Source organism: Alosa alosa, chromosome 1 (genome assembly GCF_017589495.1).
Source record: "Alosa alosa isolate M-15738 ecotype Scorff River chromosome 1, AALO_Geno_1.1, whole genome shotgun sequence".
NCBI lineage: Eukaryota > Metazoa > Chordata > Actinopteri > Clupeiformes > Clupeidae > Alosa > Alosa alosa.
In genome coordinates this window covers 49,832,739-49,857,864 of record NC_063189.1, presented here as the reverse complement: position 1 = coordinate 49,857,864, position 25,126 = coordinate 49,832,739, and the positions used below count along the sequence as shown (strand labels likewise).

Genomic DNA, 25,126 nt, shown 5'->3' with positions numbered 1-25,126 from the left:
GATTAGCTAAGTCACATGGTTAGCATGTTAGCATGCTAATTAGCATTTTTAGTAAAACTGCTTAAAATGATTAGCTAAGTTAGCTAAGTCACATGGTTTGCATAGTTACCATAGTTAGCATGTTAGTTAACATAGTTAGTATAACTGCTAAAAATGATTAACTAAGTTAGCTAAGTAACATGGTTAGCATAGTTAGCATAACTGCTAAAAATGATTAGCTAAGTTAGCTAAGTCACATGGTTAGCATACTATACATTTTAGCATAGTAACTTGGTTAACATTATTATCTTTGTTAACATAGTTAGCATAACTGCTAGCAAACATTAGAGCCATTCCAAGTCTCAGTTATCGTCAACTATCTACCTAAATAATTTAACCATTTAAACTATCCACTTATTTAACTGTTCCAACTATATTAAACCTCATCTACCTAGCAACCAATATAGTTTGTTTTTATTCTGTATGATATTTTACATCATATTTTTGCATTTTCATGCACTGTATTTCCTTCAGGAAATGCTTTTCTAGTTCTTATTATTCTTCTTCTAACGCAGCTAATGCAGCTTCAACCATTTAACGTATAAACTTCATTCAAACTATGTTACGTAGGTCTTATTTAGGACATGTAGGCTTTGTATTTTTCATCTTTGTAACTTTTATACTTTTTAAACTATTAATTATTAACTTTTAAAAAATCACATAACAATGGACTAATTAACTTAATTTGCACCTGTATCAACTTCCAGCTGCTCATCTAGGCCCCATCAACTGCTTTCTGTTGAACTAGGCCAACTCTCTCTCTGTGTCTCTCCATTCTACAAGGATACAGTATAAGGCACATTTCATCCAACTTTCTATCCATTCATCCTCTTCAAACCATTCACTCATCCACCCATTAAACTATCCATCAACATCCATTAAACAATCTGCCTATCAACATCCATTCAACTTTCTGTCTATCAACATCCATTACACTATCTACATTTTTTAAACTATATACTCTGTCTCAGGCGTTCATAATAATAATAATAATAATAATAATAATAATCTTTATTTATATAGCACTTTTCAAAACAAAGTTACAAAGTGCTGTACAATATCAACATAAATGAAAATGCAAATAAGACATAATAATATAACAATCAAATAATATATACTAATTCAATTAGAACTTAACATAAATTTGAAAAAGGAAAATAAACTTACACTGAAATAAAACTTACTGAAATAAAACTTAGGATACTGAAATAAAACTTACTGAAATAAAACTTGGCATTAAGCATACAATATGGCTCTATTAAGACTGCCGTTAAGCAATTAGAATCCTAGGCCAGGTGGCCAGGCTATATTAAACCTCATCTACCTAGTTCAGTCATTCCAACTATTAAACCTCATCTACCTAGCAAATAATTTAACCTTTTAAACTATCCACCTATTTAACTGTTCAGTCATTCCAACTATATTAAACCTCATCTACCTAGTTCAGTCATTCCAACTATATTAAATCTCATCTACCTAGCAAATTATTTAACCATTTAAACTATCCACCTATTTAACTGTCCAGTCATTCCAACTATATTAAACCTCGTCTACCTAGCAAATAATTTAACCTTTTAAACTATCCACCTATCTGTTCAGTCATTCCAACTATATTAAACCTCATCTACCTAGTTCAGTCATTTCAACTATATTAAACCTCATCATGTTGGTTGCCAATTAGCACATCATCTGTTTTAACAATATATTTCACACCAAATGTTTTGCATTTTCATGCACTAGTAATTCCCTGGAATTGCGTTTTCTAGTTCTTCTTCTAACGCATTTAATGCAGCTTCAACCGTTTAACGTAGAAACTTCATTCAAACTATGTTACGTAGGTCTTACTTAGGACATGTGGGCTTTGTATTTTTCATCTTTGTAACTTTTATACTTTTTAAACTATTAATTAAAAACTATCAAAATTTCCCCATTGACTTAACATTGCCCTTTATGACATCACAGCAATTAGAATCTTCTGCCAGGTGGCCAGGCCACCTGGATTGTTAGCATGTGAGTTAGCATAATTAGCATAACTACTAAAAATGATAAGCTAAGTTAGCTAAGTCACAAGGTTAGCATTGTTAGCATACTTGTTAGCATAGTTATCATTTTTGACAAAACTATTAGAAAACATTAGCTAAGTTAGCTAAGTAATATGGTTAACATAGTTAGCATTGTTAGCATAACTGCTAAAAATGAATAGCTAAGTTAGCTAAGTCACATGGTTAGCATGGTAGCATTCTCAATATTTTAGCATAACTGCTATAAATTATTAGCTAAGTTAGCTATGTCACATAGTTAGGATTGTTAACATAGTTAACAGCATTAGCATTATTAACATAAAAAAAACAGATCAGACAGATCTTGATTTTTGACACTATAGTGATAGTGACCAGTCCAATCAACAAAGAAAAGCATACCTTGGAGGTAAAAATATGGGTCTAGGGACCTGAGTATTTCAATGATACTTTTTCAGAGATATTGACAGTTTATGAGCTAAATATGACTATAATACTACATGGAAATGGACTTAAAATAAGAAGAACATATCAAAATTGGATTCCTTGTATCAAACAAAGTAGAGAAAATACATTATACAACAATTTAAGACTAAAGGAAGCTGAGATATAACCTTTTTTTTTTTCTTTTTTGGTGGGGCCATTTTGGATTTTATGGATAACTGCCACTAGGGGGGCCACCCCAACTTGTATCCATGGATTTTTGAAAACCTTAGGCCTATACCTAACACCCTGCCAAAATTCAAAAACTTGTCCAGAAGTGCCCAATCTTCATGATTTTTCACATATTCCTTCCCAGCTATGAGAGATGTAAGCGATAATGTATTGTCCGCCGGTAATTATCAGAAATTATTATACGGCTCTTCACAATGCAAGTAGAATGCTCCATTGACTTGAATGGGATTTCCGAAAGTTCTAGCGGTCATTATTTCTTGGGAAAGGACCTCTGAAAACAAGAATGACCGCTGTCAATGGCAACGGAGTTTGTGCTTGGAACTTCATTTAAAAGTGAAAGCAGACGGTTGATCAGCTGTGTTCTAAAGAATGTTTGATTCAAGTTCAGCGTGTGTTGCAAACTATTTGTTTCTCAGCAAAAGCCACGACGAAACGGTAACAAATAAGTGTAAAGAGACATATGATGGAGTTTATTTTTTCGTTTTGGCAAGTAGCCGTTATAATAAAGCGGGATAATGTATAGAGCGCCCGGTCATCATGGGAAAATAAGTCCTTTCAGGGCGAAACAAGACCCTCTGCTGGCGCCCGGGTCCGGTTAAGCCCTGTCGGGACTTATTTTCCCCATAATGACCGGCGTTATATACACTATCCCTTACATAAGTCCCGACAGGGAGAACAGAACCCCGACGCACAGCGGAGGGGTTTTGCTTCGACCTTCAATGAAATTCCATTTCAATAAGCAAACGGAATTCTTGCGGAGGGATATGAAAGACGTTAATCAACCCGTTGCCATTGACAGCGGTGATTTATATACTTTGCCGGTGATTTATGTAAGGGAAAATAAATTAAGGTAACAATTTGCAAGTTGAGCCAGTGTATTATTTTTTAGAGTGCACAGTTTGAAATGGCACAATTTCTCCAGCAGAGGGGGAAATCCGGCCAAGTTTCCCTTTAAAGGATAATTCCGGTATTTAGCACTTTGAGTCCCTTTTCTGGGATTCCCATTGAGTCCCTTAATATCAACAAATCAGGATGTAGGCTATGAATCTGATTGAATTTAGTATTGGCCATCCCCAAAATGCACCAGAATACAGGAAATCACATCAAACAAATTTAAAAAACCCCCCACACACATATATACGACAATAAGTGGGGGGCTCTTAATACATCTGGGCCTAGGGGCCCGAAAGTTCATAATCCGCCCATGTTTGTACTTGTTTGCTCATAAGTGATATCATCAAATAGGCTAACACTCTGATACCCATGCAGAAAAATGATAATGACCATGACAACGACGGGCCAAGGTCTCGATCCAACAAATCCAGCCCACTAGAGTTTGACACCCCTGATCTAGAACCAATCAATTTCTGATCTGTGATCTATACTCCTATCCAGCAGATGTCAGTAATGCATTATTCTGTTCTACTTTTTTAGATGCACTTGCCAACTTGTCCCCGGAAGTTATTCAACTAAGTTTTAGCGCGAAAAGCTGAACGACCTATGGCTGTACACAAGCAGAGACATTTAAACGGGCTCTGACACATAGCGAATCTGTGTTTGCTAACCCTACGTTTACGGTGTGTTTGAGCAACACTTTGTAGTTATTCGGCCAGTTAATCAAGAAGATGTTAGATGTTCTCATTTAAACATGAGATCACTCAGCAATTGTTTTTAGAGCAATACATACCACGTCAACACGTTTATCACTGTGACTGAAAGAAGCCTGTGCCTTAAGTCATAAGTATCAAGGCTAATCTAGGTTAATCAAAGTTAGGTTAAAATAATACTTCCTCCTCATGGAAGAACAGCTGAACACTGACGTCGATCGTTTGGAGCCTAAATATGGACTTTCTGGAGGTAAACGACAACTTTCAAGTGAGTGGCACGTGAATGTTTTTTGTATGCAACTTTTAAAAAAATCATTACGCATTTGTACCTATTAAGTATCTGTTATGTCTTGAATGAGGCGCCCCTAGACCATAAGCCTTTTTTGTGCCAAACTATTCATGACTGGCATGTACTTTTTCTGGTAACGTTACATGAAATGTTTACACACACCAGTGGTGGTTGCTGCTCTTGGGAATAGGCGAAGCTCATTATAAAAACACAAACATTATTCTTTAGCAGATCTGATATTCACGCAAAATAATCATAATAATCGTGAAATCGTGATTATTCTTCAGACAATAATCGTACCACCAAAATCTCTAATCATGACATGCACAATGACAAACAGTAGTGCAACATTACTGCAGACTTCTTTTACTGTCTATGACTTCAACATGGCTATGTTTACGATTAGAAATGTCAAGCAAATTTCGCATATGTAGGCTATTGTAGCCCATGAAAAGAGGTTTAAAATAAAAGTTAAAATTCACTGAAGGACTATAGCCTACATTGATTGTGAATTGTCATGTCACACAGGTTGATCTCTGTTGTCCTCCATTTTTTGGGGGGGCAAAATGCCGAGGAAAATTTTGCTGCAGCCTGCGGGAAGGTGGAGCCCAGCCCACATCCAAAACAGCCTAGCCTGGCGAGCCAGACCCACATTAAAATGTAGGGTCTGGGCACTCGCCGTTCGCAGTGCTCAGTCCGAGGGGCGGGTAATCATTTGTCTTTCAAATTCCCTCTGGACGCAATAGGATAAATTGTTTTCAAGTAGCAGGGAATTCAAGCCAAACCGTTGCAACTCTGCCATCAATCATTATGTTAAGCCCACCAAACGACTCTATACACGATTTCAATGCCTGATTAAGATTTCTGGAGCTCACAAGCCAACGGAGAGTTGCTAGACTAGCCCTGCGCTAGGGGTGCGTCTAGATTTCTAGGCTAAAGTCAGCCATGTGTTTTTTTTTTTTATTACATCAAGCAGTTTAAAATCGCTGGCGGTGAGAGGGAGGCAGAGAGAGAGCCATGACTTGCGACGAGCGAGCTGCAACATAAACCAGAAATTTACTGCAAAACACATTCTATTGTGTATTCAACACGTAAATTGTGGATTCAAACCAGTGCAACAACTCGCAACAGCACCAACGTTCCCATAAGAACGCCGATGTCGCACTACTCGTCAGATATGAACTAGCTAGCTGGCTAGCTAGCCAGCAAAATGAACCACCCAGATGGCAAGAGGCTGGCAGCGGCCCACCGGTTTCATAGTTCGCTGTCCGGTGGCGACTTTTCTGACTCGTTTTGAATCGCCTTTGACTACTTCCGAGTGGCTGCCTATGGGCATGCACAAACATGTCTTTAAAACGTCCGTTTTCAAAACTGTGCAACTCACCGAGTGGTTAGTGGTGTTCGTTGATGTTCCAAAACAAGTAGCATAGCATGTTTCTGTTGTGTTTTATTTGGTATTTTGTAAAATCCCATTGATTTCTGTTGGAAGACACATTGCACATTGATATTACTGCACCACCTGAAACTGGGGCTGTTTACGTTTGGTTGTAGTCTTTCCGCGAGACCTTCTTTTACTGTCTAAGCTTATGCTTCAGGCTCAAATATTGAGCTGAAGTTTATACTTGGTTGTGTGGTATCTGAAAAAATAGTTCCACAATAGCAAATAACACGGCTGGAAATCATACATTGCGTCTATTTGTTTTTAATAATCAACTAACACCACTAACCACTCGGTGAGTTGCACAATTTTGAAAACTAACGTTAAGGGTTGTTTTAAGGACATGTTTGTGCATGCCTATAGGCAGCCACTCTGAAGCAGTAAAGTCGATTCAAAAACGAGTCAGAAGTCGAGACAGGACCAATTGTCAATTTCGGTGTCCACCACTAGTTCATCCAGAACAAACCAGAAAAGGGACTTAAAGTGCTAAATACCGGAACTATCCTTAAATAATTTAACATTTTAAGCTATCCAACTATTTAACTGTTCACCCATTGCAACTGTTAGTTGTCATCAACTGTGACTCCCGCCAACTGTTTCCTCTTCCCTCAACTTTTTCAAAATAAAAGTCCTCACTACAATAATTCCCTATTAAATAATTTAACCATTTAAACTACTTAAAGGTAAACTATGCAGTATTGGCAATTTCCTTACTGTTTTTGCTTCTTTTTCGCTGGCTCGGTCATGACTAATGTCTGAGAAACTCCATCGCTACCTTTTTCTAGCCGGTGCCTGGCGTGTTATGTGTATTTGAATGCAGTAAAGCAATTCGTTACACTCGTTATACTTCCTGACACTGAGGCCGTCGGCCTGCTGGCCCACAGTTGCAAGGGTGTTTTTTCCGCTCACAGGCGCTAGGGGGAAGTGAGACGGCCACCATTCAAACCGAAAAAAGTCATATAACCATTCCAATGACTCTGAAGCTGTTAAATGAAGGTAAATTAAGCTAAAAAACTTGCATATTAAGCTAAAAAAAACTGCATAGTTTACCTTTAACTAGGCTATTTAACTATTCAGCCATTGCAACAATCAGTTGTCATCAATTATGACTCCCGCCAACTGTTTCAAAATAAGTCCTCATTACAATAATTCCCTATTAAATAATTTAAACTATTCAACTATTTAACTGTTCAGCCATTTCAACTGTCAGTTGTCATCAACTATGACTCCCGCCAACTGTTTCCTCAGCCCGCAACTGTTTGTTTGTTTTGCATTTTATGCACTGGTAATTTCCTCAATCACATTTTCTAGTTTAATTATGTAAACTACTCAACTATTTACCTGTTCAGCCATTCCAACTGTCAGATGTCATCAGCTATGTCTTGCATTTTCATGCACTGGTAATTCCTCGGAATTACCTTTTCTAGTTTATTTATTATTTATGAAAAATGAGGAGGGAGTCAGTCTGTCAGTTTAGGCCAATCTGTCTGGGAGTGATTAGTCCAGCATTTCTCAACCATTTAGTAGAATAGTATAGTTACCTTCTGCTGGCTTTCAGGTGCCACACTGCTTATTTCAGTCTTGCACCGCAGACAGCAAAAAATATAAACCTATTGAGATTATTGATCTGTGTTGAACGTGTTTACTCCACTTTACTACACCAGCTTCCCTCTTCCAGTTTAGTCAATCTGTGATTTTGAGGACTGATTCAGAAAATGAGAAAACTAGGCTACTTGTATCCGTTTTTGGTTTTGGAAACGGATATAGAATAAACAAGTGTTTGTATTTTTTTGAATGATACACAGATTATGCATGCATTCCTTTAGTAGGGTGAATTGCCTTAATATGGGACACTGCCTGACATGGGACACCTAGTGAGGTTTTAATGTGCTGTAATATATATACTACAGTAGTCTGAAATGCAAAAATGTGCCACTTGAGGGCAATTCACCATGTGATGATGATATGAACATAATTAAGTAAAGAGTTTATTTGGCCAGACCGTGTTCTTACTTTTTATACTAGCGGGATAAGGGTCCATTCACATTTTTGTGTGGTCAGAACATGTTGGTTGCATGCATTAGCTGTTGTGATCAATGTTAATCACAAAATCCGCATTATTTGCTAGGGAAGACCATTGTGCGCAGACTGCGGTTGCAGATTTATGCCTGCTCTTTTTTATCATTGGCTACCCATATCTCCTTGGGCAAGTGTGTTAGCAATAGCGGTGGAAAACAGCGCCTTCTGATCTGATTATGTACAGTCAAGATTTCCTAGAATTCTGAGAATCAGTGACAAACACTGGTTGCAAGAAAGACTGTGAAATGGCAATGACTTTTGCAATGTCAGGTTGCATCTGCATAGATAATCGAAAAACTAACGCTCATCCACGGCGGTTATAGCTAAATCTTCATGTTGTAGCTTTAAATGTTCATGTCCATGTTGCTTGTGCAGTAGGAAACAGTGCTTTGTCACAGGCTACAGCTATAACAAAGTGGCTTATTACCTTTTTTCACAGGGGAAGTGGAGATGGACATTGCTCAGTTAAATCATGATGTGCCACAGCTTTCAGAAGTTTTCTCCATTGTAGACAAAATTGGTGAAGGTGAGTGTGCACTTTTCAGTATCAGTCTGCTTCATCTCTGCAAATTATATAACTAGTGACCGTCCAGACCAGTCCCCGCACAGCAGATCTTGGATTTTATGGGTTAGACATTAGAGATGAGCCGATCCAATACTCAAGATCGGTATCGGTCCGATATTGGCCAAAATAACTTGATTGGATATTACTAATCCGACCCATTCCGCTAAAAGCTGTTATCATAATTAACCTATACTTGGAAGGACACGACATAGAGAGATGCTATGCTATGAGCAGCATATAAGCTTAGTGATATTGTAAAGACTTACAGCATGCATCCAGGCAAATGTATTGACCGCATAGTTGTTTTAATAGACAATATCGGATTGGTATCGGTATCAGCAGATAGTCAAGGTTGTCATATCAATAAAGTATCTATCTATCTATCTCTATCTATCTATCTATCTATCTATCTATCTATCTATCTAGTCGGCATTGTGCATTAGTAAGTGGTATTGTGCCATCCCTGTTAGATATCCTGTTAATCTGTTGGGTCATTACATTAACTTTAGGCCCAACTTTAGGCTATTATCATTTCACAGATATGACATGGATGACCCTAAGTATTGTAGACTGTTTCCACATGAAAATCATGCTTAAGTCTTAGGTACAGTGTTTCCCCTGGAATTTTCTCCCACAGCGCTGTTCTTGGCAGAAAGTTAGTAACTGAGCTAAGCTAGGAGGATCCAGGGGCCAATTTTGAAAAATACCAGTAGGCACGGCCGAAGTGCCCTTGAGCAAGGCACCTAACCCCTCACTGCTCCCGGAGCGCTGCTGTTGTTGCAGGCAGCTCACTGCGCCGGGATTAGTGTGTGCTTCACCTCACTGTGTGTTTACTGTGTGCTGAGTGTGTTTCACTAATTCACAGATTGGGATAAATGCAAAGACCAAACTTCCCTCACGGGATCAAAAGAGTGTATATATACTATGTTTATATGAAACCAAAAAAATGAAAAAACATATTTTTTTATAGCAACCAGGCCTAATAATGTAACACAATTAATTGCTTAATGCAGGGATGGGCAAACTTTTTGGTTCAAGGGCCACATTGGGTTTTGAAAATTGGCCGAAAATTGGTCCTAAAAGTTACAAATAGTTCACCTTTGACGTTACATTTTTTTCATAATGGGGGGTTGCTTAGCTGCCTGCCTTAGCTAAGTCAGGAAGATGTCTACTTATCTAATATGTATAACAACATGTACAGTACACAATTTCAACCTTGCATGTTTTAACCTTCACTACTTCGGAGGTAAAAAGCATGATATTGTGAACGATGCCTTATGCAGCAGTCATCTCTTCTGCCATACATGTAGTCCATGTGATATGAATTGAGGATTTTTTTTTTTCTCACGTCTGTTTTCCAGGGACTTTCAGTTCAGTCTATCTGGCTGAGGATAAAATGTCATTAAGGCAAAGACGGAGGTTTGCTTTGAAGCATCTTATCCCCACCAGCCATCCAATCAGGGTAGCTGCTGAGCTACAGTGTCTGACTGTTGCAGGGTGAGTTTTTTTTTTAACTAATATAATAGTTCCTTTTCAGATAAATTAACTTTAAGCTTTAAATTAGTTCATTAGTTTTTTATATCCGCATAGGACTTTTTTTCAGTTATAATCATTTATGATCTCGAATGTTTCAGTGGCCAAGAAAATGTCATGGCTGTGACTTACTGCTTTAGGAAGGACCATCATGTGATCATCGTTATGCCTTATGTGGAACATGAACCCTTTGTGGTAAATTGCTCCCTTCCCATCTTACAGTTAGTTTAGAATACTGCCATTGAATACTGCTATGAGACTGTAGTTTAATAGTCCTTTTGAAACCATTTACAGTCATCAATCCAAAGACTTCTGTATGATGTATGATTCTGCTCACCTGTGAAAAAATATGTTAAGATGCTTTCTGAAATAGTGACATGAAAGTTTTTCAATAACAAAATACAAAGTGCATTTCTGAGAAATTGCCAGAAATCCAGTTCTTTGCTGGATTTAGACATGAAAAATGGACTCTACCGTTATCCGAATTCTTATTACAGTGCATGAAAATGCACTGTACTGTTCTTCCTAAGCTTCTTATTATTCTTCCGCTGACTGCTTTTTCGGCGCGCAATTTCTCTTGAACCGCTTAACTTAGAAACTTAATTCCAACTTTGTAACATAGGTCTTCTAAAGGACATAGCTGCTAAATGCTAAATGTGCAAAAATGTCAAATACCCTAGCAACAGCCTAGCAACCACTTACAGTTACAACCTAGCAACCAATATACTGTAGCAACCAATGATATTAACCTAGCAACCAGCATAGCAACGGCCACAACTAAGTTAGTTAGTCTGTTGTTAGCAATTGTTACCAGATATAGCAATACCAGTTTGTAATGAAGCATTGTACAGTATTTTACACAAACAAACATCATAGTAACAAAGCGACAGATACAGGTTGGATACTGACTTGTGTCATTAAATCAGGTGTAGAAACAAAAGACAGAACTGCTAATAACCAGAGTATATCTACGGCTCTCGTGTACTGTTATGGGTGCAGCCGTCATGGAATTTCAAACTCGGGGCACTCTTGGTTAGAACGAGTCGGATTCAACTTCGGGGGGTGTTCCTTCTGCAACTAACCATTTTTCTCTGTCCTTCGTTAGTGGTAGTGTAATGTCCGGCTGGGGATAGCTTGCGAAAATCGGAGCTTACAATGCACAATCATTTTCTGTGCATATACCTGAATAAAACTCTCAATGGTCTGGCACCTTCATGTATCATCAGTTCTCTGTTTTTTTTAAATGCTTCTACGACCCCTTAGGTCCTCTATAGCAGATCTCCTAAACGTTCCCCAAACAAAACTGATGCCACCTTCCCTACCTCTCCACTGAAATCATGAAACTCTGCATGGCAGGCAATTCAAGGGGCTTTTAAAATAATAATAATGGTAGCAATATTTTTATATTTATATAAATGTCCCATAGATTATATCTTGTTATATTTAGTTACAACTTGAATTCTGCTTTTGCTTAATTGTTAAAGCACTTTGAATTGCTTTCCATGTATGAGTGATGCTATACAGATAACGGAATAACAGAAGTTGTTACATTTATTTCGTTTTTGATGCAACTATTTATACAACAGTTTGTTATTATCTGAAGCAAATTTAGTACACCAATGCCTTAAATAGTTGAAAATAACCTAATTTCTTTTTTTAGGACATTGTTGGTAACATGACTCTTCAGGAAGTGTGCCACTACATATTTAATCTCTTTATAGCGCTGAAGCACATCCATAAGTTTGGAATCATTCATCGTGACATCAAGCCAACAAACTTCCTTTACAATCGCTCCCAGAGAAAGTAAGTACCACAGTGCTTTGTAATGCTAGTTTTCGTATGAACCCTGAGCTTTGTCCACACCAGTGGTAATCAAACAGGGGTCCATGAGTGCAACAGCAAGGGGATCTGTGAAATAATTTTGGATTTAGATTTGTAGGAGCAGGATTATGGAGTGTGCATCTGTGTGTGTATGGGGGTTCTATTCTATGTTTGGGTGAGGGGGCAGTGTTTCCCCTAGAATTCTTTCCAGCAGCGGTGCTGTTACGTACAGGAAGTTGTAATCAAGCCATAGTAGGGTGGTCTGGGGGCATGCCCCCCCTGGAAGAAATTGTTTAATATTTAAAAGTTTAAATGCATCAATCTGGTGCACTTTCAAAAGAAAAGAGGTTAGACTTGCTTATTTTTTGTATCTATGAATGCAAATATTTGTGCTGTAGCCTAAACTATTTTGTACTTCAGAATTTTAACCATACACGCACCAGGTGGAATAGTTCTGATGATACTGCAATACGTTCACAACTACAAAGCATATGCTTCACAGTTCAGAAATAGTCGGCTAAAGAAATAGTTTAGGCTACATTTCAACACTCCATGAAATTATGCAGAAGTGGTCATCTGTGTTGAGCTACTGTAGTTAATCTAATAATGTAATGGCCATCTATACTATGTCTTCCTATTTCAGGACAGTCTGGGATACCCATATTTTGGATTGAACTCAATACCCACATTTGCATTGAACTCAATTAACATCAAACCAGCTAATAGACTTAACAAAAAAAAACACACCATGCCAATCTCTAGGTATGGTGAAGGGTACAGTATGTGGTTATGTAGGGATATTTTAGTTCCAAAGGCCAAGGGAACTTTATCAGGATGCATAGTATCCTGGATCCATAAAATAAGTGGCCTTTCAAAATATAGGAATTTAACATAGGGGTCGAATACTTATTACCCCTGTATTTTAAGAAAGAACATTTATTTATTTACGATACATTCTTCATTCACTAAAATTGGTGTTCGGGTTAGATTTTTAATAATTTTTTTTAATTAAGGCTTTAAGTTCAATTTCTAACAGATTATTTTATATTCTTCTTTTTAGTCAATTTTAGCATCGGTTCAAATACTTATTCTCCCCACTGTATATAGTCTTATTGTTTCCATAGCAGCATGCAATGATTGCTTATTTAAAATATACATTAGCCTAGATTCTAGGCCAACTGTACTTGCGTATACAAGGAATTTGGTCTCTGCATTTATCCCATCTGTTAATTAGTGAACACACAGTAGACACACAGTGAGGTAAAGCACACACTAACCCGGAGCAGTGAGCTGCCTTGCTACAGTGGTGCTCGGGGAGCAGTGAGGGGTTTGGTGCCTTGCTCAAGGGCACTTCAGAGCACTACAGTTCCCACAGGTCGGGGATCGAACCGGCAACCCTTCGGTTCCAAGCCCGAAGCCCTAACCAGTAGGCCGTGACTGCCCCCGAATACATTATTTCATTGTAGTCAGGGATGGGCAGTATTTCTAATACATGTATTTAAAATACGTATTTCAAATACAAAATACTATTTTGTATTTAAAATACGTATTTCAAATACAAAATACTATTTTGTAATTTGTATTTTATTGAGAATGAAAATGTCTTCGTATTTTGTATCAAAATACTTCAGTGTTGTGTGTTTTTGTATTTTCATCCCATTTTTGGTATTATAAATTTGTCTATGTTCTCTGAGCTGTGAAATATTTCAGTGCTATGGTAACTTGACAAGATACCTCAAACAAGGACATTTTCAATTTTGCACATTTTAAATAAGAAATGATTGATACTGTCATAATAATTGGCTTAACTGATTGGATGGTATTAATGTTTTTTTTTTTTTATTTATTTACATTGATAGAGGTTGTGCACACACCAGTTTCAGGTGTATTCAAAATTATTCATCTGTGATGAAATGCTACCTAACTTACATTTCTAAATAAGTCATCCATTTGGATTGTTTGTCTTTGAATTATTGTCACTGATTCATAGTGGGCAATCTATTACGATTACGCCAACTGGCTGGGAAGTGCCACAGTTGTGGAGTCGGCTTTCCTGTTGCTGTAAAACAGTACATCTCTAAACTCAAACAGTAGACTAACAGTCAATAAAAGTGGACTGTCAGAGCAGATACTAAAAGCCATGCCGAGTGTCCTGTTCGCCCTTAAACTTTCCATCACATTTGGTGCCTCTGACTAGCCACATAGCCTGGCTAACGCCAGACCTCATCTCCTTGAGTTTGGGTCTGGGAACTACACATTAATTTTCTCGTATTTGAGACGTGGTTAACGAATGCTCAGAGCCATTTATTGGGTGCTATGAATGTCTATCAAATGCATCTGTACGTAGCTCATAACCGCTTCAGTGCGTCATCATTGTCTTGCTGTCCCCCCTCCGTTCTGATTGGTTCCTTTGTTGAGGTGAAAATCGGGTCCATGGAATCCATCCAATCGTAAATGTGTTAGTTATGTACTTTTAAAGAACATTTTGAGCGATCTCATAGCCTACGTTCAATGTTGCAATATTATCAGAAGGCCCTATGTGCAATTGGCTTTTGAGCAGGATCTTACAAGAACATTTCAAAATGAATGGTAAGACACCGTGATGATGAGATTTTGCACTCAGCTGTAGCCTAGGCCTCATAATAGTGGTGAGTCTGTTAAAGCCTGCTTGTATTGTAGCCTATGCAACTATTGCAACTATTCTATTTAACACTGTGTGTTAGTCTATAGGCTATGACCACTATGTCCTTGCCCTATTTTCCCCCATGATCATATTGTTTCAGTTATCCAAAAGGCTCGAAGGATGCTCTTTATTATATGGCAATTTTGGAAAAATAACTAATAAAAGTGAGGTGAGGTGCCAACCCACTGGCACCGACCCTGGCAGAGGTTTATATTGGGATGTCTAACATGAGGGGTCAGCATATCTAATCTGTTCACTGATTATGGAAGGAGTCTCTTGCTTTTAGATGTTTTTCCAGGTAGGGAAGGGATGGACGCAAAAGGCTTTTAGAAAAAAGTATTTTGTCGTATTTTGAAAATACAAAAATACAGTATTTTATTTTGATACATTTATTGGCTGCTGTATTTTGTAGTTTATTTTGATAAATTTTTAAGGTGAGTATTTGGTATTTTATTTGGAAATACATTTTGTGCCTATTCCTGATTGTAGTGTGCAGGGTAGAGCATGCATCTCTCCCTGCACCACTCTCCCTCAAGCAGGTTAGCTTCAGCCCGCACCACTTGTGCAAGGACTGTTCATACAGCCTACAACTGGCGCAGTGTAGCCTAGACAACTTTGTAAAGTTAACTTGAATGCATCAATTTTGAACAAAGTTAGTATAGCCTACTTGTCACAACGTTGTCAATTGTGTTGTCAAACGCTAACTTATTCAAACGTCTCTCTACCGAACTACCTGTGGCTTAATTTGTGGGGGACCTAGAGAAAGCACCCGTTTGATAGAATGAGCCAGTGGTGGAGAAATAACTTTTAAGAAATAATCTGTAGCCTAAGGTAGGCTACTGCAAAAAACATTGGGTACTAGTGACTAATCAGCCAACCACTCAGTCTCAAACTGAACTGAATGTGTGGTGTGTTTTATCTACAATTTAGGTGACAGTAACTGTAATCAAATCCTTACAGAAACAGTGCTTGGGCCTCAATAATCCTTACAGAAACAATCAGGCTTTGCACCTTTTTAATAAGAAAAGCAGAAACACTTGCCTTTGCAGCTTTGCTTTATTGTGAAAGCAAAAGTATTGTTTGTTTTTGTTAAGTACTTGAAGTGGAGGTATATATATGACATAAGCATACTGAAATGTTGTGTCTGAAATATACTGGTCGTGACTTTTATTTTTTTTTTATTTTTTTTTTTTTTTTTTTAAGGCATAAGCCAAATTTGGATCATAGGGCTTTAATCATAATTTCAACTAATGTGTTTTTTGTTTTTTTTGTCTGCTTGTCTAGGTACGCATTAGTTGATTTTGGCCTAGCTCAGGGCACACCAGACACACAGATTGAGCTGCTGAAGGAGGTGATCTCCAAAGCACAGAAGGGTGGTAGAACCACTGGGGAACCTGAGCACTCAAGGGGAAAATCGGTACCTGCAACAGCACCAGTCACCTTAGCCACATCACAAAAGTTTCTTTTTCCATCAAGCACTAAACCACCAGCTGAAAAAAAACCTTGCACGATCTACACATCTGCAGATGCCAAACCTAGCAAGGTGTTCACACATGGGTTTTGTTCTGTCATGATTAGGATATTGCAAATGTGTTCTTTTTTTTTTTTTTTTTTTTTTTTTATTGTTCATCAGGGTTGTGCAAAACTCAGAATTGAATGAAGAATGACTCCTAAATTTGCATTTACATTAAATTACATTTATTCATTTAGCAAACTTTTAATCCAAAGTAACTTATATACAGCGGGGGAAATAAGTATTGCACACATCAACATTTTGTTTAGTAAGTATACTTCCAATTAGGCTATTTGAATTAAATTTTCACTAGATATTAGTATTAACTCAGATAATCCACCCATATAAAAAAAATCCAAACATTAAAGTCCAAAGTAGTTATGTGTAATAAAGTGAAATGACACATAATTTGTAATGACTACTTCAAGGCATTTCCTGTATGACGAAACTAATCAGTCGCAGTATTCAGGTGTGATTTTGGCCCATTCTTTTAAACAGATAGTCTTTTAATTTTGAAGATTCCAGGGGTCTCTCTTGTGAATCCTGATCTTTAGTTAACTTCCAAAACTGTTCAATTGGATTTAAGTCAGGGCCTTGGGCAGGCCATTTCCTTTCTCTGAAACCAATTGAGAGTTTCCTTTGCTGAATGCTTTGGGTCACTGCTGGATGGTCTAGCCATGTCTCATCCTCATCAACTGTATGATGTCTGCCAGTACCATGAGATGAAAAACAGCCCCACACCATGATGCCTTCACCTCCAACCCTCACTGTTGGTATGGTATTTGTAGGGTGATGCACAGTGCCATTTCTCCTCCAAATATGGTGTGTAGTAGTATGACATCCAAAAAGTTCAATTTTGCCGTCACCTGACCAGAATACATTCTCTCAGTATTTCATAGGCTTGTCCAAATGTTGTGTAGCAAACCTTCAACAAGCTTCGACATGTTTTTCTTCAGTAATAGTCATGCAGGGTGAGCGTGCATAGAGGCCATGGCGGTGGAGTGCATTACCTATAATTTTCTCTAACAATTGTACCTGCTGCCTCCCAAGTCTTTCTGGAGCTTTCTCCGGCTCTTGGGCTACTCTTCTGACTATCTGGTCAGAAATGTTGTGAGGTGATCCTGTGCATGCCCGGTTGATGATACAGTGATGTTCCTTCCACTTGCATGTAATGGCTCCAATACTGCTTACTGCGTGATTCTGAAGTTTTGAAATTCATCTGTAACCAGTTCCATTGATTTGCAACAATAAGGTTGCAAAGGTCTTGGGAGAGCTCTTTGCGTTTATCCATCATGAAATGTTTCTTGTGTGACACCTTGGTAACGAAAACCCTTTTTAGAGCCCATCAATATGTACCAACCCAATTTATATTAATTTGCACAGATAGGAGGGATAATTACTCTCTAACTAATATATTCCAGCTTGTTCCTTGCCGTTCCTTGCCTTTTGTATACTGCTTTGTCTTATCATGTAAAATACTTTTCCCCTGTGCCATTCCACTTTTCTACTTTTTTTATAATTCTACTTATGGACATTAATGCTTGGATTTTTTTATATGTGTGCATTACCTAAGTTCATACGAATAGCCTCACTGGAAGTATACTTACTGAAAAAAATGTTGACTCGTTCAATACTTATTTCCTCCTGCTCTGTCAATTAAATTACAAGGGATTACATTGTCCCCAAAAGCTGGGAATTGAACTTTTCAGGCTACTGCATGCTAGCCCAGCTCCTTAACCACTACGCTACCACCACCCACTTCAATTCTTGAATTTGAATTGAGGTTAAAAACAGGCTCTAGACTTATAATATTTCGAATTTGAATTGAAGGAAATAGTGTAGTGTTGAACAATGAAGCTTTACAATATTGTCAGATATGATTGCATTACATATTTTAGAAATAATATTAGTTTTAACTACTTGCACTTGGACTTGAACACCCCTTGTCTTTCAGAGGATACTGATCCTTTGGTTTATTGGAGGGACCAAACTAAAACATTTTTCCTAGCTCAATTCCTAGCTCAACTTGCATATTAACTATGCCATACCAGCTTCCTCTGCACCTGTCGAGTCTTTAATGTTGCAGGAAGATATTCCAACCAGAATGGTGCAAACTCTATGATACAACATTTGAGGATCTATTGAGAATTAGATGCAACAGTGTTGCTCAGTGAGTTTTTGTATTGAAATAAATGATAACTGCATTTACTATGACAACTTGGAGGGAGTATTTTTTTTCTTCAAGAATTTGATATCTATATTTTGGAGCAAAATGTATGCGGGTTGGGGAGTGACTGGTTACATTTATGTTACAATTATGTTCTCCGATTACAAAATAATTACAACTACATTTAGTTGCATTACTGAGTGAAAATGTGTAATTAAGTTAGTTACTAATAAAAAGTAACAAGTTACATTACTTTGATAAAGTAATCCAAATAAAGTAATCCAGACCACATTTATAATGAGTAACCGTCCCAACACTGAATGTATGTGAGATTCAGCAGTCTTTCTGTTGTTTGACTGTGGAATTTCTTTGAATTGTCATGAATTTAATTCCATTTCCTGTCATTCCAATTCCAATGCAAATTCAACTTCCTGTGGGGCGGAGCCAAGCCAATTCAATTCAAATTCCGATTTATAAATTGAATAGAGACCAATTCTGAATGTTGCGCAAGCCTGCTAATCATAAGACTTTATCATATTTCTTTCAGCAGCTAATTGATTTCACTGTGCAAATCTTTTTCAAAATGGGTCATGTGAATAATATAATTTTTTTTCTCAGGAGTTAATGACCCCCTGTAAAGTGACACGGTCTGTGTTTGGAGAAAGAAACATGAATAGCATTAATCCAGCCAATATATTAGACACAGGAGTGGAGGTATGTTTCCTCGACAATTATTTGTTCAAGGGATGATATTCCACCATTTGGGGAATTGTACTCATTTTCCATGTCCCCCCCTAAGTTAAACAATTGATTTTTTTTACCTTTCTCCAGTTCATCCAGCCATTCTCTGAGTCTGGTGATATCAGTTTTAGCTGCAGCCTAGCATAGATCATTGAATCTGATTAGACCATTAGCTCTCGCCTGCTAGCATCATGTTAAAAAGTGACTAAGATTTCCGGTAATTTTCCATTTAAAACTTGTCCTCAAGTCAGAAAGTGTAATAAGACCAACGGAAAATAAAATGTGGCGATTTTCTAGGCTGATTTGACATGGAACTATACTCTCATTCCAGTGTAATAATCAAGGAACACCATGGGCACAGCAGCACAATGATATTATGCAGCGCCAGAAAATAGTCTCCGTAGGCTAACTTCCAGCATAAAGGTTGAGCTGCAGCAGACGAATTGGTTAGTGACTGGATTATTACGCCTGAATGAGAGTATAGTTCCATGTCAAATCGGCCTAGAAAATCGGCAGGTTTCATTTTCCTTTGGTCTTATTACACTTTCTAACTTGAGGAGACAAGTTTTAAATAGGAAAATTACAGGAAATCTTAGTCACTTTTTAACATGATGCTAGCAGGCGGGATGCTAATGGTCAATGGTCTAATCCGATTCAATGATCTATGCTAGACTGGAGCTAAAAGTGGTATCGCCAGACTCCGAGAACAGCTGGATGAACTGGAGAAAGGTAAAAAATTGTTTAACTCAAGGGGAGGTGGAAAATAAGTAATTCCCTAAATGGTGGAATATCCCTTTAACTGCAATACGTCTCTTGTAATATTCTTTTTCAACAATGCAGAAAGAAGTTTGTCTAAGCTTTTTGTGTTTGCTCTGTTTAGGTTATACGATCTGTGAATACAAAAGACATTGCTGCTAGAAAGATGTTGCAATCCAAGTATCAGTCTGCCACAGTGAAGGAGCAAGTCAGTGGCCAGAAGCACAGAGACTTGGCTCTTGATTCAACCCTCACCTGCAGCTGTTTCTTGACAGACCGTGTCTGCAACATTTGTCTCTCCAGGTCAGATCCTGGATCAACCACAACACTGAAATCCTCCAACAAAACAATTGTATATGTATATATATTATGTAGCCGTAATGTTAGCCAATTCAGTCTATTTGTTGTACCCATTTGTTTAACTGTGTACGGCATGCTTAATCTCTTACGTTTTTTTCCACCTCCCCACCACAGGAAACAACAGGTTGCCCCGAGAGCTGGAACACCTGGGTTTAGAGCTCCTGAGGTGTTGATTAAGTGTCAGAAACAAGGAACAGGTATAATTCATCATGTTGCCATCACATTGTGGATATTTGGAGTTACATCTACAATGCCTAATGTGCTCTTAGTGACTGGTTCATAAAATGAATGACTGAAATATTTCACGTGATACTTTTTTTCCCCTCTACAGCCATTGATGTATGGGCTGCTGGTGTGATCCTCCTCTCTCTCTTAAGTGGTAGATACCCATTCTTTAAAGCAAGTGATGACCTTATAGCCCTAACACAGATAATGACAATACGTGGATCCAGGGAAACCATACAGACTGCAAGAGTGTTAGGTATGTTTGTTTACCTTTGGCTCTTTTTGCTTTTCTGCTATTACATATAGCATATATTGTTATGTTGACCCCTCATGTCTTTCGGTACATTCACTACATCGTTTTTTGAGAGCTTGATGGGCTTAAACACTCTCTCCCTTTTCCACTCACACAAACTTGAGTTATAAGACAAAAATTGCACCTTTTTCTCTCTTTTTTTTATTTTATTTTTATATATATATATATATGCGCGCCACACCAACACTTTACTATACGCTATTCTGTTCACTTTCTGTTGTGTTGCTACTGTGCATGCAGGACAGGCCAATTGTTCTGTCCATCATTGGTGGTATAGGCTTAGTAACATTTTCAGCACATTTGAACATAAGTGATATTACATTTTTATACCATTACATCTCTGATGCACTTACCATACACGTACCTTTCCTTCTTCGAAACACTTGACTAGTATTTAAATGTATCCTATCTATCTATCTATCTATCTATCTAGGTATTTATTGTTACCTAAGGTCTCCTCTGCACTGTAGCTTGGATGTTATTCCTCATTTAGTAATGCCGGCCTTACACCATACGATTTTCAAGCGATTTCACAGTCGGTGACTAAATTTCCAAAGTCGGAATGAAGTCATGGGAGTTTTACGGGAGTCCGGTGCGGTCCCGTCAACTAGATCGTTTAGCGTAAGGTGCCAATCATAGGGGTTTTAAGGCAGTCAGAGTCAGTTTTTTTCTAGTCTTGGCGTTGATATTTTCGTAAGTCTTTTAGTTGAGGCTCATACAAATAGTGACGTGAACAATATAAAAACCAATAGTTCTCTAACATAAAACAGGAAGGGGCAAAGTAGGTGACAACTGTAGCCTATATGATTTTTTTGTTATTTTGTTTCATATAAATTATTAGTTGGCTATTCCATGTGACAGAACAACTGTATATCGGTTAGGGATGTCACATATGATACAATACTGCAGAAACATGAAAATATGACGGAGTAGGCTATCGTTTGAGTTCCTGTTTATATCTAGTGCACGGTGGCAAGATCCCTAGTTGTTGCAAAATCGTAGTCTGACTAGTATGCTACTTAAAAACTCTATGACTTGTCTTTAGATGTGAGAGGGTCTGAGACTAGCCTTTCAAAAGATCTTTTCCAAATCTTTTTTTTAAGTCTTTCAGTGTAAAGATGGCATTTGGCACATGGCAAAATCATAAGTGTTATACTAAACGGCATGTATATGTTTAACACATCCAACTGAACCTAGAGTACTTATTGAGCAACAAGCCCCAATAGGCCATAGTTTAATTATATTAATACTGTTGTTGGGCCAAGTGGTAATGCTGCAAAGGTAAATAAACTCAGCTGGTAAACTGGGTAAAGTAGTCAACAAGTATGTGTGACAGTGACACAAAAATTATAAATGAATTGAATGCCAAGTTATCCAGCTGGTCGAACTTGAGTGAGTTCACTGCAATGCATTAGTATACCCATCTGTGACATTAGGTAACATTAACAACTGCTACTACATGTATGTATACACATTCATATGTTTAAGTTTAAGATTTGGGTAATATGAGATTTGTCTTTCAACCAGGGTTGACATCAAAGATGATGTGCAGAATGAATTTCATATAAGTTGTGTTGATGTGATTTCCTTAATACCCAGGGAAGGAAGTAGTGTGCAGCCATGAGCTTCCACGACTTGACTTGAGGAGACTTTGTGAGATGATGCGAAGAACACAGCCTGGCCAAGAGGAGACCGTTTGGACTGAAATACAGACCACATGTCAATCCTGCAGTCCTATAAAAAACAACCTGGACAAGACTAGTATGCACATTGAACAAAACTGGGATAGAGTTCCAGATGAGGCATACGATCTCCTAGACCGACTGCTTGACCTGAATCCAGACACAAGAATTAAGGCTAGCATGGCCTTACAGCACCCTCTGTTTAAAGACCTGAATGTAACAAATGGCGTCTAAGGAGTAAATCTGCCACACAGCAGGAACTCTGAGCAAGAGTACATGAAATGTGCTCAGGCTGCTCCCCTTCATAAAGCATAACTAGTTGATGTTTTATTGTACCAATTATTATTTAATCGTAACACCTGTCACAATTGATGGAGTTCCACCCCCACTTCCACTAGATTTCTCAAGAATGCGTAACTGCTGCAACAGTCGTCTTAACTGAAATGAATGCTACTGTCTGCAAAATTCTGACTCATGTTTATGATATTGTTATGGATAATAAAATTTGAAATGCTGGAAAGTCTTGGTAACAATGTTTATTAACACAATCACAATGAATTTACCAGGGGTTCTTCATTCAGATTTTAACAAATTACCTGATAGTAAGTTATGGTGAGGAAGTTTGAAAACACTTGGAATTTTAACAAATCATAACATTTCTTTTTTTATGACTCTGTTCCATTCCAGAAACCTTAATCATAATGTGATTCTTGGGCTTTAATGGCCTCTTTCCACAGTTTAAGGTAGGGTCTCCATAATCTCTTCAATTCTCACCAGGACACTCTCAATCAATTCAAACGTAAACAAGGCAGAATGAAGAGCCTAGGACAATAGAGCATTAGGTTATTAAATTTCATTGTCACTCAGCTGTACACTTAAAAAAATATATGTTGAAAGACTATAACAATAACAAAAATATAGCCACAAGAAGCTAGCGTCCAATACTATATAACAATTCAGGTGTGAGAACTGGATCACTGGATACTAAGTAAAAAGTATGCCAAGTTAATACTTTAGATTGAGAAGTTAGCATGAATGCTTAAATTGTTCATGACTGCATCCTGCTGTTTGGCCCTGCTGAGATGTCCCTTAAAATCAGGTTAATGTTGCATCACATCTTACATATTTTAACCACAAATCACCTGAATCTGTAGTTCTGGTGTAAGATTTGGTAGAATCTCATTTCCCACAGTAATCGTGCAGACGGCTCCCGAGTCATTTTCTGACAGAGTAATAAACAGCCAGCTTGGTTAAGAAAACAAATACTCGGCTGAAATGGGACATGGAAATGCAGTAATGTGAAAAATACTGTCAATTATTTCATTAAGAAAGCTTATCTTTCACAGCATCTCACCTTTGTTTCTGTCCTTTACTTGAGTATTTTTCAGCTCTACCTGATAATGAGCCTTAGACATATTCAGACCCAGGCGTAATGGCTTCATGAAGCGGTCATGAATTGTGTGCACTTCCAACCATATCCCCGTCTTGAAACAATTCATATGGAAATTCTGATGCACTGCTCATCACACCAATAGCTTTTATAGATCATATATTGCGCTTACCTCATTGTCACATTCTTTGTCTCTTAATAGCAAATATCGCAGAAGGTTTAGGGCTTCCATTATCCTTTTAAATTATATACATTGAATTAATTATTGTCAGTACATTAACCTAAAAGTCCCAACATGCACATCTATTCATGAAAACTGTGTCTTGCAATGCCATCTCACCTGTCCAGGTTTTGCAACAAATCTGTTTCGGGACCCTGTGGAAGGCACAGGACCAGTCGCAGTAAAGGCAGAAAATTGATTCCTCGGAACCAAATATTCTCGTTTCCTGGCTGGAAAGAAAGAAGTCACTGTACTGATATTGACCATGGTGTATATGACACATTATTTTAAAAGATATGGTAATTATGCTCTAGCATTGTGAAAGCAAAACCTTAATTTTGGAAAACTATCAAATAGATATGAATGAATAGGCCTTACATCTCATGGCAATAACAAATCCTGTATCTCAAAATATTAGAATAAAGAAATGTCAACCTTCTGAAAAGTAATTAACTAGTCTGAAATAGTCAATTTATGCACTCAATACCTATTAGGGGTTTATTTTGCATAAATGAATGTGATGTGGCATGGAGGCAATCTGCCTCATTTTTCTCTTTTCAATTAATTGACATTCAATCATATCACGATCGCAATTTCTGAGAAAAATCCCAATTAGATATTTTCCCCAAATCGTGCAGCCCTAGTAGACAGCCAGTCCTTTCAGCAGTGACCTTCTGTGGCTTACGGCTCCTACACACAGTTGCGTTCCGTCAACGCATGCCAGTGGGTGTTCCCGACGGTAGCTATGCAAATTACTTGAAGTATAACCGTAATTTGATTGGGTGGTGCGGTCCGTCGATTGGCTTGATTGGCCGGTGCTGCCTGTTGGTGCAGCAACAGCTGAACTTCTCAACGTGAGCGACGGGAGAAACGCGACGCAACGGACCCACAATTCAGTTCGGCAACGGATGACGTGAGCCCATGTAAAGTGAATGGGATGTGTCTCCAGCACTGCAACACACGCAACTGTGTGTAGAAGCCGTTACCCTCCTTGTGGAGGGTGTCAGTGAGT

The 25,126-nt window shown here is 37.9% G+C and overlaps 2 protein-coding genes across 10 annotated transcripts in view; one reads left to right on the top strand and one right to left on the bottom strand.

Annotated features, from left to right (window-relative positions):
- Nucleotides 1–4,220: 4,220 nt before the first annotated feature.
- Nucleotides 4,221–23,019, top strand: cdc7 (cell division cycle 7 homolog (S. cerevisiae)). Of its 4 annotated transcripts, none has more exons than XM_048237167.1 (11): nucleotides 4,221–4,607; nucleotides 8,585–8,671; nucleotides 10,072–10,207; nucleotides 10,345–10,438; nucleotides 11,904–12,046; nucleotides 16,032–16,098; nucleotides 19,046–19,141; nucleotides 20,049–20,227; nucleotides 20,399–20,481; nucleotides 20,616–20,765; nucleotides 22,422–23,019. In XM_048237167.1, exons 1-11 carry the CDS (start codon nucleotides 4,529–4,531, stop codon nucleotides 22,736–22,738), a joined length of 1,431 nt encoding a protein of 476 aa, XP_048093124.1. In that variant the 5' UTR covers nucleotides 4,221–4,528; the 3' UTR covers nucleotides 22,739–23,019. The 4 variants fall into 4 exon arrangements, with proteins under 4 accessions (XP_048093124.1, XP_048093104.1, XP_048093071.1 ...); XM_048237147.1 differs by having other exon boundaries at nucleotides 16,032–16,164; XM_048237114.1 differs by having other exon boundaries at nucleotides 16,032–16,290.
- A 6-nt stretch (nucleotides 23,020–23,025) lies between these two features.
- The window catches only part of glmna (glomulin, FKBP associated protein a), a 40,368-nt gene continuing 38,267 nt past the window's right edge, over nucleotides 23,026–25,126 (bottom strand). For all 6 annotated transcript variants that reach the window (XM_048236674.1, XM_048236532.1, XM_048236911.1 and 3 more), the window contains 5 exons: nucleotides 24,235–24,344; nucleotides 24,067–24,130; nucleotides 23,859–23,988; nucleotides 23,647–23,726; nucleotides 23,026–23,326 (listed from right to left, as the gene is read on the bottom strand). In XM_048236674.1, the coding sequence (XP_048092631.1) occupies nucleotides 23,243–23,326; nucleotides 23,647–23,726; nucleotides 23,859–23,988; nucleotides 24,067–24,130; nucleotides 24,235–24,344 (468 nt within the window). In that variant the 3' untranslated portion in view covers nucleotides 23,026–23,242. The remainder of the gene's footprint in view (nucleotides 23,327–23,646; nucleotides 23,727–23,858; nucleotides 23,989–24,066; nucleotides 24,131–24,234; nucleotides 24,345–25,126) is intronic.

Coding starts and splice junctions, on each gene's coding strand:
- cdc7 (XM_048237114.1), top strand. CDS start 4,529: ATGGAAGAACAGCTGAACACTGACGTCGATCGTTTGGAGCCTAAATAT. Junction 8,672..10,071: donor TGTAGACAAAATTGGTGAAG/GTGAGTGTGCAC, acceptor TCTGTTTTCCAG/GGACTTTCAGTTCAGTCTAT. Junction 10,208..10,344: donor CAGTGTCTGACTGTTGCAGG/GTGAGTTTTTTT, acceptor CGAATGTTTCAG/TGGCCAAGAAAATGTCATGG.